At 35.3% G+C, this 16,915-nt stretch overlaps 1 protein-coding gene across 6 annotated transcripts; it reads right to left on the bottom strand.

The window, feature by feature from the left end:
• Positions 1-2,070: 2,070 nt before the first annotated feature.
• LOC18423217 (Tetratricopeptide repeat (TPR)-like superfamily protein) lies at positions 2,071-16,861 on the bottom strand. 6 transcript variants are annotated; one of them, XR_016054193.1, is made up of 6 exons: positions 16,245-16,860; positions 12,957-15,565; positions 7,725-7,845; positions 5,810-6,317; positions 5,262-5,384; positions 2,071-2,373 (listed from the first exon to the last, which is right to left on the bottom strand). XR_016054193.1 is itself a non-coding variant. In XM_088864940.1 (2 exons), the coding sequence occupies exon 2, from the start codon at positions 15,521-15,523 to the stop codon at positions 13,157-13,159; it is 2,367 nt and encodes a 788-aa protein (XP_088721066.1). In that variant the 5' UTR covers positions 15,524-15,565; positions 16,245-16,860; the 3' UTR covers positions 12,656-13,156. The 6 variants fall into 6 exon arrangements, 1 of the variants encoding a protein (XP_088721066.1); XR_016054190.1 differs by lacking the exon at positions 16,245-16,860 and having other exon boundaries at positions 12,957-15,729; XR_016054191.1 differs by lacking the exon at positions 16,245-16,860 and having other exon boundaries at positions 5,262-5,370; positions 12,957-15,729.
• Between the last annotated feature and the right edge of the window lie 54 nt (positions 16,862-16,915).

Here is a 16,915-nt window from a genome sequence, read left to right as displayed (position 1 = left end):
CAGCTTAAGTCACAATATAGCAAATTGGCTCTTGTCCGTTCTGGTTTTTATTTTATAAATCATTTTGGATTCGAAATTTTGGCTCATAGATATATGAGGGGTGCATACATGCATTTATGAGAGGTGTTTCTCTTGCTTCTTGCTTCTTTTTCTATTTCTGATAATGTAATTTTTTTATAGTCTTTCAATAAAACGTTTGGACTTTGGTCAAAAAAAAAAAAAAGGGATACATATGATAAAAATAATAAAAAATATATTTTATTATAGAAAATTACCAGAATACTCTTCAAACTTTTAGACGTATTTTGATCATTTATTTTCACAAAAAAAATATCGTAATTTTGTTTTAAAAAAATTTGCTACGTGCACCCCCAATAAAAATGGGATACAGGAAATTTTGCTTAAAAATATTTTGTAAAAAAATAAAAGGCAAATAGTATTTCACGTGATATTGTGACATGAGCAATCCTAACCGTCTGTTCAAATTAACGTTTGAGAAGTGGGATAACAAAGAAAGCTTTCACTTTACTTCCTCTGATAAAATCCAATTGACAAGTATGTTTAAGACCTCGAATTTTGGGGCCGTCACCCAAGATTGAATGAGACTATTCAGTTTTGAGACACTGATAACATCCAATTGACAAGTATGTTTTAAGACCTCGAATTTTGGGGCAATCACCCAAGCTAGACTCTGATAAAATCCAATTGACAAGTATGTTTAAGACCTCGAATTTTGGGGCCGTCACCCAAGATTGAATGAGACTATTCAGTTTTGAGAGAGTAAGGGCCTGTTTGATAACTGGAAGCAAGTTTATGAACGGTAAATTGGAAGTTCTTGAAGAACTATAAATTATAAGTTCCTTAAGAAGTTCCTGGTTTGATAACTTCCCTGGAAAGTTCAGAAGTTCTCGGTTTTTGTGCTTGATAACCTCTTGAAAAGTTAACCTCCTGAAAAGTTAAGAAGTTCATGTGTTTGATAACTCTTGGGAAGTTGTTAAGAAGTTCCTGCGTTTGATAACTCCTGGGAAGTTAAGAAGGACTGGGTTTATATATTTGATAACCTCCTAGGAAGTTTTAGTTTGTGTTTGATAACTTCTTGAGAAGTTAAAGAAAAACTTGGTATCTGGATATAAATGTTAAAATTGAGACCTAAATATTATTTATTTTTTATTAATTTGTAGAATATTATTTTTTGAAATACAATATCAATTGAAAGTAAAATGCATTGGAGAGAGAGAGAGTTTTATTGATGAGTGAGAGAAACGTCCTAGAAAGAGATACATTTGTACATCAATTAACGCAAATGTTGCATGATAAACTTCATTGCACCTCAAATTATAAAATATCAAGCACAACCTCAATTTAATAATTTAACAACCTCAATTTAATAATTTAATATTGTGTACCAAATTATTTAGTTTTATGGCTGAAGCTTAGTTACTACTTTGTGGAATATAAATATTGGATGAATATAAGTTAAACTCACAGTCCAAAATTTATGTGTCCTATGAACGATGGACACAGCGTGATGAGTGCTAGCTAATGTTGAGGCGCGGTGGGACTGTCATGATCATTTTAGATTTTGCATGCCTACACCATGGAATCAGTTGTTCTCTAATGCGATTGATGGAGCCTTAAAATCCTTTGATCTGTTACATTTCAATAACAAACCCTTCAGTCTTGGCACAGGTGCTAGACGGTATCGTTAACGTGATTATGCTTCATGTTCATGTAATTGAAATGAAATGCTTGTGGCTGGTCTCTTTCCATATCAATCGCAAAACGCATAAATAATGGCATTCTGAATGTTGGCTTGATAGTGTCAGGTCATGGCAACCAACCGCCCAAGGATCCTTAACTCTACCACACTGTCTACAAAGCGCTCATTATCCAACGGTCTTCGCAATATGTATTTGATGGCATTACTGTCCCTCAACAGTGTTAAGACTAGTAATGAAATCAATGGATGGTCGACAACAGTTTCAAATGTGGAATTATTAATCCATGGTCGATTATACTACAATGACTAAAACCAAAAGCAGGCGATCAGGCGGTTTATGAGTCAGAAAATGACATAGAACAAACTTATTTTCTCTTTGGATAATGTTTATAACTTTCTATTACTACAAAATTGATTCACAATTAATTGAGAACTTCACAACATTGTCCTCCCCTAAAGCTATAGCATTTAGAATATTGTGATTGTGAAAAAAAATCTTTGTATTCCCTCATTGCCTCGGGAGTCCATTGTCGATAGCATTTATTCAAGCAACCGAGGACCAAGTTGTTAGCATTTCTCGAATATTCTTCATCTATTTTTTGCTTCCAACTCGAACTAGAATCACTCTACACTCTGCCTCATTCAACAATAACCTGTAATAGTTTAAACATACATAATTGAAAAAGCAAGAAGTAAGCAATCAGCCCATTCAAACACACATGCACAATGCAAGCTGTAACAAATCAGCCCATTCAACAATAACCTGTAATAACTTGAGCACTACTTACATTCACCACTGCTGCATCCAATATCTCAACCCAAAATATATACGCCATTCACAAGTCATGCACACAACATTTGTGTGTTCTCTCTCTCTCTCACTAAGATTATAATGGCACACAACATTTGTATGTTATCTGTTAAGATATTTGTGATGCATGTCAAGCACCATTCACAATTCATGCATCCATATATAACTATGTATAAAACCAGCTCATTCAATAATAACCTGTAATAGTTTAAACATACATAATTGAAAATGCAAGCAACAAGAAATCAGCCCATTCAAACACACATGCACAATGCAAGCAGTAAGAAATCAACCCATTCAACAATAACTCACCGCAGATGCATCCATATCCCAACCTAAGAAACATATGTTCGTCACAATTCAAAAATATATATCATTTACAAGTCATGCACACAACATTTGTGTGTTCTCTCTCTCTCTCTCTCTCTCTCTCTCTCTCTCTCTCTCATATTATAATGGCACACAAGTAAATTTCGTTGAAGTATATAGGCAAAAGTCTTGCTTTACTTTGTCACAAAAGTAAAGAGAACACATGCATGTAACCATGTACATATATAACCATGTACAAAACCAGCCCATTCAACAATAACATGTAAAATGGGAAAACCTGATCTTATTAAGTTAAAGGCATCACATTTCGCACAAACACATAGACATAACTTCTTTTCCAGAATGATAGGTGCATGAGAATGAGTGTGAATGCATGTTTGTGTAGAAATTGAGCATTCAGAAAGCCTGAAAAAAGGGAGATATACCATGTTAACCTTTAGGTTCTTTGATTATTATTTAACATCCAAAAATTACAAAACCATAGCCCTGTATTTGATATATTGGACACACTGGAGGTTTTCAATTTTCAGTCGGAAGGAAACAATGGAAACATCTGAATGATATTAATAGAACTTTATAACCTGAACATCAATTCAATCAAAATTTTTTCTTCTGTAATGAATCGTGGGTTATAGAATGTAGATTGTGACTACTTTAAAGGATTAGGCAACATGAAAGCAAACTACAATGATGCTGCCATTCTAAAACATTGCTCTAAAGTCTTTTTCATAATGATCTATTACATCGTGGACACCCCCACCAGCAAATAGGTCGTTATATCTACACATGAATGTGTTACTATCAACAACATCTGCTGGCCACTTTAGAACAATTTGTTGAAATCCAAAAACATTTTTTGACAACTCATGCTCATGAACTTGCATGTAATATGAGGATATGTATTGATATCTCAAGTTATTTTTAACATAAGAAGTACATAGATTTTTTAGTAAAGACCAACAGTTAACCATAAATAAAAAATACAAACATAAAAAAAGAGAAAACCGGGAGACTCAGGTGATGCCGATTCCGGGGTTTTTGGGTCCAGAATTGCCAGCCTTACGGTCCCAATCCAACTCAGTCAATTCCAAGTGAGACCAGTGATTCTTGCATCATTGTCAAAAACCATAACATCCCTCCCTCACATTCACAGTTCCCCAATTAAATCCAACATGGAACTAACAGCTTAGTGCAGTCTAAAACTCCTAATGCACTCAATTAAAGAACAAATCAAGAAGTACCAAGCATATTCCATTGTATAAGGAACAATATATGACCTTAAGTGTAAAAAAGTTTAAATGCTGCCACCAAAACTGGGGAGCTCATTTACTATGTCTTCAATTGAGATTTGAAGGAAGCTTATCCCTTTTTTCTCCTAGCTAAGGAGAGTTTGTCAAAGAAGTTGGGACTGTAGATGGTGTTTGGTAAGCCAACTTATAATTTTACTCTAGAAAGACATAACAACATGAAAGAATAAAGCACTTTGAATTATATAGTGATGCATAACTCATAAAGAAAATAGGCTACCTGAAAGAAAACAGAACTTTGGATTTATGGTAAGGAACGATAGGTTTTTTAATTCAATTGCAATATTCAACAAATCCGGTTCTGTTTCAATTCAATCAAGATATTTTGCAAAACCAACCACAAAGCTGCAATTTCTTTTCATAAAAGAGAAGGATATGATGAAACTAGAGACTTAGAAATGAAAATTATTTATGGACAAAATTTGAAAACAAATGAAAGAGAAAATCTAAGAACTAAAAACTGAGAATCAGAGAAAATCTTGACTCAGTAGCCATAGACCACTGCAACTGAAGTTAATCTGAAGCAATAAAAGGCTTTAAATGCATAATCCAAGTAATAGCATGAAACAAATGGCCCTGAGACAAACCCCATTTAACAAAGTGTTTCACTTACTCCTATTGAAGCCAAGATAATAATCATGTCATACAGAATTGTAACACTTTAATTAGTTCACTATTATCCCTCAATAGACTCAACTGTCAAAACCAACTACAAAGCTGCAATTTCTTTTCATAAAAGAGAAGGATATGATGCAACTAGAGACTAGATTCAGCTCATATTTCAAAATCAGTTTTTGAGTAAAATGGAAAGAAAATGACAAACTAATTAATCACTAAATCTTTTACAAATATACATGTCTGCCAATATAAAAACCAATAGAATTTCTTCATAATGAAGATACAATCACTCTCCTTGTCCAATATTCCTTGGAAATGAAAATTATATGGACAAAATTTGAAAACAAATGAAAGAGAAAATCTAAGAATTAAAACTGAGATTCAGAGAAAACTTTAAGATTTTGTTGAAGAAAATGAAAAATCAACAACAAAAGGCAGACTAGAGAGAGGCAATTTAAAAAGAATAATGCCATACCGTGAATTTTCAATTGAGGTGTGACGGTGATGAGACGGTTTTGTATAAGCCTGAAATCTAGTGTTTTTCTCGGCTTTTTCCTGTAGAAAGGATTGATCTCGGCTTTGGCCTGTAGATTCACCTCTATTATGAGCCAAAAAAAACAAGGCATTAATAGAATTAAATAAACCAATTCAAATGATTAGCCAGCAAAAAATCTCTTATTTATACAGAAGACTTGGAAATCCCAAATATCTGAAAAACCCTAAGAAACTCTTGCACTCTCAGAGGATTTATAAACAAAAAAAGTTCCAAAAAAATTATATATACAATGAAAAGGAAACAAAAAAACAATTCATGAAAAAAGAAGCAGCAGGGTACCATCTGCTTTGAAAAACTTGAAGAAGAGCCAAATGATAGCAGTTGTTACCATACAAATCAAAACCAGACCCAACATTTCTTCTCTCTGTAATATTTTTTCCTCTCTCTAGAATAAAGTCCACAAGCATTAAGAGGGAATATAAACCATTGCAGTTGAATCTCTAGAGAGAGAGAGAGAGAGATCATACCTGGGAGGCGCACCTGCTTCTTTCTTCCTCCTCTGCGACATGTAGAGAGCGAGAGACAAAGACAGATGTGTTCTTCTTGCGAGAGAGAGAGAGAGAGAGAGAGAGAGAGAGCTTTATCAAAGAGAGAACTGAGAAAGCCGACGGCTCAGCGGCTGAACTCGAAGAACAGAAGAGAGGGGTCGTGCTGCGAAGAGAGGGGTCATGTTGCGAAGAGAGGGGTGCTCAACGGTGAAGATGGGAAGCTACGAAGAGAGGGGTGCTCAGCGGGGTGGGTGCTCAACGGGGTGGGTGCTCAGAGGCGAAGAAGAGAAAAGAGGCTAGGGTTATCAAAGGGGAGGAAGTTACGAACTTCCAATTTTAAGTTCCGACCTTTGGGTCGGAACATTTTTTACAAAAGGACGTGAGAAGATGAACAGTAAATTGAAGTTCTTATTTGAAGTACTCATTTTTTATCAAACACGAAAGTTGAACCGTACTAAGAAGTTCTCAACTTCCATGAAGACACTTCCTGTTATCAAACACGCCGTAAGAGTGAGTGTTGAAGAACTCAAATTCTAATTATTTTTTTAAATAATCATTTCAATGATATTAGATGGATCCCAAAATTTAAGATCTAAAAAAATCATCCTCACAAGAAGGGAGTGTACAATTTGAAGGAGATGTAATTTCACTTTTCCTCCATTAAAAACCCAAGACTTTTTTTTTTTTTTTCTTTTGGAAAAAATCCAGGCAGTGGTGTCCTTTAGTGCTACATGGGATTGTGATGCTTTCATTCCCTAGGCAATGGATAACATTCCTGTACTTATTGTATTCCATTGAATTTCTCATTGGTAAAATTGTGTGATTCTACATGGTTTTAGATGAATTCTATCGAAATTTTCATTGGAGCAAATGTGCAAATGTGCCTCATATGTGATTTAAGTTGAGAGGACCATAAATGGATTTACACTCTTAACATAAGGTACACTGACATCAAAACCCCCATCTACTGAAAATCATTTTACTCCACCTAATTGATCATTTCAACATCTTAACTATTATGGTTGTGGGAAAAAAAAAACCAAAAGATTCCAAAACCTCATAAATAGTATGAGACTATTGATTTTCAATTTTAACAATTGGATGTAAAGTCTAATAGCTAAAAGCGTGTCACAACATTCGTGAAATTTTATTTTGGACTTTGTGTTCACTCAATGACACACCCTCAACCAGCCAACTTTGAATCTAATGGTCAATGATGAAGTTGTGAAAGAGGCTAATTCGGTATCCTCCTTGTATAAAAAATGAATGGTCTCGTTGCATATATTTCTTATTATAAAACTTTATCTAGACTGTCCATTTTCAAGTGTTCACAATTCCACAAGATTTGTACTATTTTTTTTGCTTCAAAGTTCATAGTTGGTGTTGGATTTTAGAGCCGTCACATTACAATGCCCAAAGTGCTTCCAAAATGAGGATTCAAGTTAAGGCTTTACTTTATTTTTATAAATCCTACGCCTAAAAGAAACTTACCCAATAGAAAACATAGGTTTAGACAGAGATGAAAATAATATCATGGTGACAAATAGTGGCTAGATATAACTGTTACTGCGGCCAAGGAAATCTGTCAAGAAACAGGGTCCAACAATGATATCTCAATATACCTCACGACGAATAGTAGGAAATATCACCAATTACCCATATTTTCTCAGAAGTTGTTGGTGCAGTGCATAACTGTTATCGTAGCATCATCAACACTGAATAAAAGTTTGTTTGGATGATTGTCCATAAAGAACACTAGCCAGAAAACAAACCATCCAAGATATTTGTACTTATTTAAGCCCATAATTCCCAGATAACAGACGAGAAAAATTGGTAATATAACTTATCACTAAGCTAAACAAACCATACAAAGATCTCATGATCAACTCCATACCTTTCAATAAGTCGCTTGACCACCAGCAAACCGTTATATCTGCTAGAAAGAGATCCATCGGCTACAATCTTTACCTTATAAACCATCTTACATCCAGCAGTTTCTTAATCAGTAGGAAGTGCTACAAGTGTCAGTTTTATTTTGCATTAGTTATCCTTGCATGATCATTCTTCACAAAGTCTTTATGGGCACAAGGTTCACTAGAATAACTAAAATAACAAGGAAACAGAACAATCCTTATAGAAGTCAAAGAACTTGAAACAAAGCAAAGGTGATGATAGAGTAGTAGAAAATAACAAGAATAAGGAATGGTTTTGCTCTTTGATGTTGATATACGTAGCCAATGAGTTGATAAGCTTTACTTTAGTTGATAGATAGATTGTATGGATATACCACTTATGACAAGTCTGCAAAGTCCATTTTTCTTCTTTTCTCGGAGAAATCTAGATAGAGAGTCTTCAAGTAACAGAGTCAGAATCACGTAGCAATCGAAATATTGGCTCGATTAGGTTTCAAAATTTTACCAAAGAAGATGAAGATAGAAATGAGACAAGCGAGTCACAGACACCAAGATAATCAATATGAGACGATACTCCCAAGTCGATTAAATCCATGATCATAGGAATTCAACTACCTATTGATGCATTTCAAAGCCTAGAAGAATGCACCTTGCACATCCATTGGGCAGTTTAACTTTTCATGAGTCAATAGCACAAAGTGGGTATCACAAAATACATGAACATTATTGTAATTTAGCGCTTTTTATAATTATTGTAATGAATTCAACAGGACTCATGAGTTGCAAGGATAGAATGGTACAGAGCATACAGATAAGAGAGAAGGAAATAGTATAAAATATGTGTCTTTCTTGGTCTTGTGCAACAAAATGTTGCTATGTAGTGTATGGAACTGTTCTCGACAAATCTAGCCAGACGTTTTATATAGTTTCCAGCTCATTGGACATGCTTTATACACATGAACCAGTTTTACACTATCATTTTAGTTTTCCAATGATCAGGAAGGAAACAAATATTTCATGCTTCATTATGTTTTACATGATACAAACTATATTGAGAGAAATAAAGAACCCAGCTAGATCAACCTAATCCCAATCGTGCAAAGACCAGTATGTATATTTGCAACCAAAACAAATGAAAATGAAATAATTCGAACAGAATTTCTATGAACTTTTAAAACAAATCTCTTACCACCCTCAATAGGCTCATATTGATTATTGATTCATTGAACAAAGGTCCTCTGTATTTAAGTACGTTGAAGGTCACATATACAAATATACGAATTTCTTGCATGAAATAAACACGATGCAAAAATTGGTTCTTACTAATTATCAACTTGTGTTGTTGAATCTCACGGTGAAATTCCAAAGAAATCTAATGCCAGAAGGGGACACAAATGATCATATTATTCCGACTGAAGGCTGTAGCTGTAATTGAATAACTCCAATACCATAAAAAATAGATCAGCTGTGGCTAAAAGGAGCTCTATCCACTAGCCATCTTCGCAACCAAAGACATATACAAAATCAAAGTGATTAAAACACCCTCATAATCATGTTGACAATATACCTTGCTACAACTTACAAGCAGTGTTCTATAACCTGTTCGGGCAATGACTCAACCCCTGCTTGAGCCACGTTACTCTGGTGACTCAACTCACACTTGGCCGAGTCACACCAGTGGCAAGGTAAGGGCCAAAAAAGGCCCCAAATTTAAGAAATTTCGGAAAGGAATATCTAGAAATCATAATAATAGTAAAAAACTAAAAACTATACTAATAAAAAAACTATAAAAACCATTAAATATAAAAAAAATGATGTTATTTGGTGGAAAATAAAGGGAAAAATCCAAAAATATGGGGGAAAAGAAAAACAATTGAAATTCATAAAATATTGTAAATAAATACAAAGTATAGCAATATACAAAATTCAAGATAAAATAAATTCATGATAAAATAAAAATATCATAATATCATCATAAATCAAGTACAATTGACCAAGTAAAAAAAAAAATCAAATATATCAATTTAAATTGAAAAATGAAATTTAACGGAAATTCTGAGGTTGGTCACCCAATCTTCCTTGCTTGGTACGAACCAATGCCTCCAATCCGTATCAAAGCTCCCTTGGACAACCTCAATCACAACTCCCAAACCAATCTTGGTTTTCAAGTCAGGATCTAAGGGTTTGGAACTCTTGAAAAATTTTATAATAAATCCAAATTTCAAATCTCTCAACTCTTAATATTTTGAATATCTTTTCTTTTTTGTAAAAATAAAGCCTACGTTTAGATCAAGAACATAAAACTAGGCTTAGCGATCAAACATTGACAATCGATTATGAAGAAATCAGAATTTTTTGAAATAATAAAAAAACCTGGCCTATTTTTTATATTAAAGAATCCATAAAATATGATTTTTTTTTGTCAAATCCATTATATATAATCAGCAGCTCTAGCTAAAATCTAACTAGGGTTTCAAATTTGGCTCAAATAGGTTAGCTTATAGGTTTGAAATTATTAAAACAAAAAAAGGAGGGGTGGATTTCAAACTAGTGCAAGTAGTTGGGCATGTCACTATAATACTCGCCTGCTCTGGGTTTGTTAAGCTGTCAACCCCAGGTCCAAGTCGGCTCAGGCAAGTGCTTAAACATTGCTTGAAAGTATCCCTCTACAGTTGCATTGAATTAAAATCAAAGAAAAGAGATAATCAAGTTTAAAAACTCCATAAATTACTGGTAAACATTTCCATGGCACTTGTCACCCTCAACCAACCATGGCCAACAGCCTCTAAAATATCTCATAGAACCCGAAGATACAAAAACACCACCAGTTGACCATTAGACTTGCGCCTTCTCTATCATTTCTAAATGACAAAGTAAACATAAAAAACCGCACAATTTAAAAAAATTAAATCAACAACTGTGTCCCATTAAACAACTCAGCAACAAATGAACAATTTACAGTATATATTACTCAACACCTTGATGCACTTTTTTTGTGCACCGTCTGTAAGGATATAAAATATAATGTGTATGGGTATAAATTTTCCAGAGGTAATTTAGTATTTCTCACCATTTGTGCTCCACATTCTCTTTCATGGTACAGACGGCAACTATGGTCTTTGTGTTTCTTCAACATTCATTCCCATCTGACCTTCGTCAACATCTTTTCTATAATTAGCATTTTCACTCAAATACCTATAAGGAGTCCAAGCTCGTTCATCATCATCATCCAAACCTTATCCCAATTATTTGATATCAGCTACGTGAATCTTGTTCCTCCATTCTTCTCTATCAAGAGTCATATCCTCACTAAGACCAAAAGTCACTATATTTTTTCTCACTACTTCTATCAATGTCACTTTTGGCTTTCCCCTTCATCATCATCATCGGAGTATTTTCCCAACTATTTGGTGCGTCCGCTTTTTTGGGACTTCCCCTTGCCTTTTTAAATCACAGGGTGCGACCATCTAAAAAGAAAGTCATTCCAGAAAAGATAGAAACTCACCAGAATACTGAACATCAGTGTTCCAGAAAATGTTGGGAGCTGCCTAGGTGGCCTTAGAGATAGGGGGAAAGCGGTTTCCAGTAATCATGTTCTAGGTCCAAATTTTGTATAAAAAATGCATATTCATACATATTTTATGATCCAAACAAAAACAAAAAAAAAAACAAAAAATACCCCATATTGGGCGGACCGCTTTTGAATCAATACTGGACATAGTAACATATCCCTCAAATCTCTAAACTAAATTTTGTGGACAGTTAACAGATATCTAAGATCAAGTAGAATCAGTGAACATTGTAAGGCACAATTAGTGACTAAAGGTGATAATCAACATGAATTAGCATTAACAAAACCTTTAACCTAGTGTTACTCCATAATTTTCACCTCTCAAAGTTATGTATACTGGGAATAAACTAACTCAAGATAAGAAAGTATATAAGTAGCACCCACCCAAGTTAAATTATTCAGCACATGCCAAACAGGTTTGTGAACATTCCAAAACCTAATATGGACTTAAAAGAGTGTTGCCGTTTTTCCGACCATTTTAGTCTGGCACTCTTGTCAAATCTTTAAACATGTAGACAATGTGTTTAAAGACAATGCACAGACACTAAAATCTTGTCCAACAATTTTGCATAATCCTGCAACCACACAGCAGCATCAAGTATACAAACTAATTACAAAAAGGTAAAAACAAAGTGGACCCTCATAATTGTTCTTTCTTTCTTTTAGATTCTTCTATTATCACTGAATTCTCATATATGTTAAGGTTATAACAGATAGCGTTCTGCCCTGTAGTAGTCCCCTTGGGGTGGTGAACCTCCTTAGATACTTACTAAGATGGCTACTCCAATGATCTTCAAACATAACTTGGCTGATGTGTTAAAGCAGAATGTCATAGGCGAGCCCATTGCCAAGGCTATCAATATGAGGTACCTCATTCAACATCACAACCGATTACTCTTCTATTTTGCAACAAACAATGGTCATAAAACATAGTGATTTATCTCACTTTGTACCCAAACTTTGGTTCGATAACCAAGCACATTGAAATTGATTACCACTTCATTCATGAGAAAGTCATAGCAAGGACCATCTGCAAACCATGAGCAATCCAAAGGGAAGAGGCATGAGATTTTCAAAAGAGCAGAGGAAAAAGACCCTTTGAATCAGTTGAAATTAACGTACCATATCATAACTTTCTGCATCCATCTTGATGGGCTGTATTACAGGAGAATGCTCAATTTTTTATTTTTTTTAGTCAAGGAAAAGCTCCATAAATTCAGTTCTACATATTGTACCACTCAAAGTTACATCTACAATAAGTTCTATGTCATGGGTCATTATATCTTCCAACCAAAAAGAATGCACACCACTCCTCATTGATATGGAAGCTTGGGTGGTGTAGAATATCAAAAAAAATTGTTCATTAATAAAACAGGTATCAGGAAAGGATTAATCAAAGAACAAGTAGCTTTGACACTAAAATGGCAGCCTTTTTTATAGCAGAAGTTTTGCTATGAAATGAAATAAAGACTTCATAAGGAATAGTGCATATGAACATATGAATTGTAGGAAAGTTTTGTAACTATTGGCTCAAACAGTCAAAACATGCACACAACACTTTTGGCTGATTGCCTAATGTATTAGAGAAAAGAGATTAATGTTTAGTGAAGACTACCCATAGCCAAATAATTAGGGGCCTCACCTGAACACGAGGACTTCCAAGAAATGCAGCAGAAAGCTATAGAAGTATGGGAACCATGATTCAGTTAAAGGAACTCTTAGAAGCACCTTTTAGAGTTTGGAGTTTTTTCCCTCTTTGTGGTTCAGGGCAAAGACACAAGCCTCAACCTCTTGCCCACATATAAATGGGAAAGGGGATTGGATAAATACCAACAAAGGAAGTCAAGAGGGACCATCCTTAACCCGCTTCATAGATGCCTTTTCATACCTCAATTTTTCAATTTCTCTCTCTAGAAAATCAAGTATAGTATCTGTGATATGATTAGGAGGGCAACCTGCATCCAACATCGCTTTCAGATATTCGTAAGCTTCTTTCACCCTACCTGCCTTGCTATGCACTTCAATTAGTGTATTATAAGTGACCACATCAGGATTGATACCACTTGATTTCATCTGTTCAAATAGTTTGTTGGCCTCATCAAGTCGACCCCCTCTCCCAAGTACATGTATCAGAGTATTATACATAAAAACATCAAGGTAACCACCTGTTTGCAACAGTTGGTCAAGGACTGCACAAACCAAATCTACTCTACCCATCTTCCCTAAACCCTGAATTACTGCATTGTATGTTGCGATATCAGCTGGACAATTCTCTCTCATCTCACAAAGAACACCCCAAGCTTCATTAAAGTAGCCTCTCTTCACAAATGAGCTCACCAAGGAATTATAAGTGTAGCTTACTGGTTTGTGACCCATTGCATTAAAGATCTCAAACAACTTACAGGCTATGCTCAGTTTTCCCTTAGCCAAAAAGACAGACATGTATGTGTTGACCATATCAGTGTCAAAGGACTCAAACCCCTTGCCATGTACTCTTACTCCTCTATACAACGAAAATTGTCGAGTCCCATGTAAAGCGCTAGGCTTATCTGTTAATCGATCCAAGTGCACAGAGGGGGACCAGATGTCAGATTCTTTCTCATCTCTAATTTGGGTTTTGTCTTCTGAACCAGAATCATAACTTATGAGATTCACAATTTCTCTTTCACCACCTTCAAATTGAAAAATGGGTTCGAAGTCCTTTGCTCTATCTTGTGGAGCTCTTAAACAAGACTCCATTTCCGTAGTCCACCTTATCAAACTTGGAACCAGGCTACTATCTCTCACATGCTTCATAAGCTTCTCAGCCCAATCCCACCTTCCAGTCCTGTGCAGCCCCATCAAGAGAGTGGTAATGGCAGTCAAGTCTACAACTAATCCTCGAGCCTCCATTTCCTCAACAAGCTCCAAAGAGGCCTCAGTTTTATCATCTTTACATAGATACCATATAACTATACTATATGTAATGGAATCAACAAACTGGCCTTTCTTCTTCAAATCACAGAAGAGAGTATAAGCGGCCTCAGCTCTTCCATTTCGAAACAACCCATCGATCAAAATGTTATAAGACCAACAAGTGGGTCTAATCCCTTCTTGAACCATGTTCTCAAAAAAATTGCAAGCTTCTGAGACCTTCCCAGCTTTGAAGAGCCCGTCCATCATACAATTGTAAACTACAGTATCAGTGTTTCGAGTATTGACCTCCATCTCTCTAAAAAGCTTCAAAGCTTCATTTATACGATAAGCTTTACAACACCCATGAATTAATATACGATAAGTATAACCATCAGGATCATGACCAGAGTTCTTAAGCTCCTCTGCAATGGCCAAAGCATCGTTAAGCCTACTGGAATTGCAGAGAATACGCAACAAAGTATTGTAAGTGCAAAGATCAGGGTTCCAACTCTTCTCTTTCATCTCTCTAAAGAGTTCTAAAGAGAAACCCAAATCACCAAAAGACCCAAAAGCATGAATACAGATATTGTAACCCCAAATATCGAATTGATAACCCAGATTTCTCAGCTCTGAGATAACCCTTTTAAACTCAACCACCATCCCTCTCTTCCTCAAAAACACCATAAGTTGGTTGCAGGCAACAGAGCTCAGAAGAACGTGGCCCCCCTTGAGAACACTATGAAACAATGTTAATGCCAAGTCGACACGCTCCTTCTTAATCAAAGCAAGAAGGACTGAACTGTAAATCTGGGGACTCAAGCTCGAACCAATTTCTTCCATGTCTTGGAGTAATTCAAGAGCCTGATCGAAATTACCTGACGAAACAAAGGAGTTGAGCATAAGCTTGAAAGAGCGAGAGTCAAGAACCATTTTCTCTGTCTTCATGGAATGCATCAGTGTCCTTAGAGAGTCAATGTCCTTATTCCGAGAAACTATTTGAACCATGAGAGAATAAGCGTCGTTCGAGGGCTTGTAACCTGTTTGGGAAGAAACCCATCGGAAAAACTCCATTTTCCTATGTGGGTTGAGGTCTTTCTTGAGGACTTGCAATACAAGGGAGTGAGAGAGGACAATGGGGAGCTTCTGCAACTCGGTGGTGCCACCATTGATGAGAGCTTTGCATATAGAAACAACGAGGAGGAGAGTAGGGATGTGAGAGAAAGAGAGTTTCTGGATGAGAGAGAAAGAGGGGTTTGGAATGAGAGAGAAAGAGGTGACGAGAGTGGCATGGTAAGAGGAGAGGAAGAAGGGCATTTGGAGATGGACATGCCTACTGTGTATTTGGAGGGAGCCCCACTGTGTAGAGAGCATAGTTAGCAAATTGCTGTTTAATCAGCGATTTTTTCAAAAGTCGGCAATTTTATGGAAACAGTTTTAAAAATTTTTGAAGAAGGTCGGGAAAAAATAGCGTAGTTTTCATAAAAGCATTTAAAACGTGTTTTTTTATATTACGATTTAAATCAGGCCAACAAATCGTATATATTTTTTGAAAGATATATATATTTGTGCATTGCAGCCATTGCTACTTTCATGCTTTTGAAAAAAAATTATTATTTCAAAAAAAAACCTAAAATAGAAATTTTTATCAACACTGAGTTCTTCAAAGCCACAGTTGCAGATTGAAGGTATGATTTTTTTTCTCTTTTTTTAAAAACTTAAACAAATAGATGCAGATTTCAGTTGTTATTATGGAAAATCATTGTGTAAATGAAATACTGTTTATAGCAAATCATTTTGTAAAGTAAATCATTGTGTAAAGAAAATCATAAACATGCATATTTCTGTGATTATTTCTGATAATTGTTTTTATGAAAATACTGTTTATGGCACAAATTAGATCTCAAAACATATACTGATGAATGAGAAGCAGAGAGTGTGACTTCAGGACCAAGTAATTAATAGTTTGTTTTGGATTATGTGATAACAAAGATAAACAATATGGAATAAACTGTAAACTTAAAGGAGTTCCTCATACCTAATCCTTCAGCTCTGCATGCTGTTTCCCCAAGAAAATAAAAAACCCTCTTCCTTTTCTCTTTCAAAAAATCAGTTAGGGCCTCTTCACAAATTAGTATAGTTAGGGCTTTATCTCAAACAACATCCTAAATCAGAGAGAAAAACCCTCTTCAAAATATCCCAAATCAGCATCCCATCCATCTTCCTTTTCTCTCTCTAAAAATCAAAGAAAAGCCCGCTTCAAAATATCCCAAATCAGCATCCCATCTATCTTCCTTTTCTCTCTCTAAAAATCAGAGAAAAACCCTATTCAAAATAACCCAAATCAGCATCCCATCCCATCTGCCTTTTCTCTCTCTAAAGAAAAATCCTCTTCAAAATATCCCAAATCACCATACCATTGTCGTTTTCTCTCTCTAAAAAATCAGTTAGGGTTTCTTCCATTAGGTTTGTCAAGCCGATTGCCTTTTCCTTCTTCCTTCTTTTCTCTATAAACCCAGTAATATTTTATTCTCTTCCTTCGTTCTTCCTTCTTCTCTCTCTAAACCGTAAATACAGAGGTTCCTTCTTCCTTCCCTAAACCGTAAATACAACAGAGTCGTGAAATCCAAATTTCCACGAGCCTCATTTCAATTAAAGAAATTAAACTTTAATCATAGTTATGGAGGGACCACAGTCACCACACTATAG

This window comes from Amborella trichopoda, chromosome 4, assembly GCF_054954075.1.
Source record: "Amborella trichopoda isolate Santa Cruz 75 chromosome 4, AtrichopodaSantaCruz75HAP2 v2.0, whole genome shotgun sequence".
In the NCBI taxonomy this organism is placed as follows: Eukaryota; Viridiplantae; Streptophyta; class Magnoliopsida; order Amborellales; family Amborellaceae; genus Amborella; species Amborella trichopoda.
The sequence above is the reverse complement of the archived record's forward strand: the minus strand, read 5'-3'. Positions and strand labels throughout refer to the sequence as shown.

Bases quoted from the DNA above. Each gene is read 5' to 3' on its own strand.
- LOC18423217 (XM_088864940.1), bottom strand. From the start codon at position 15,523: ATGCCCTTCTTCCTCTCCTCTTACCATGCCACTCTCGTCACCTCTTTC.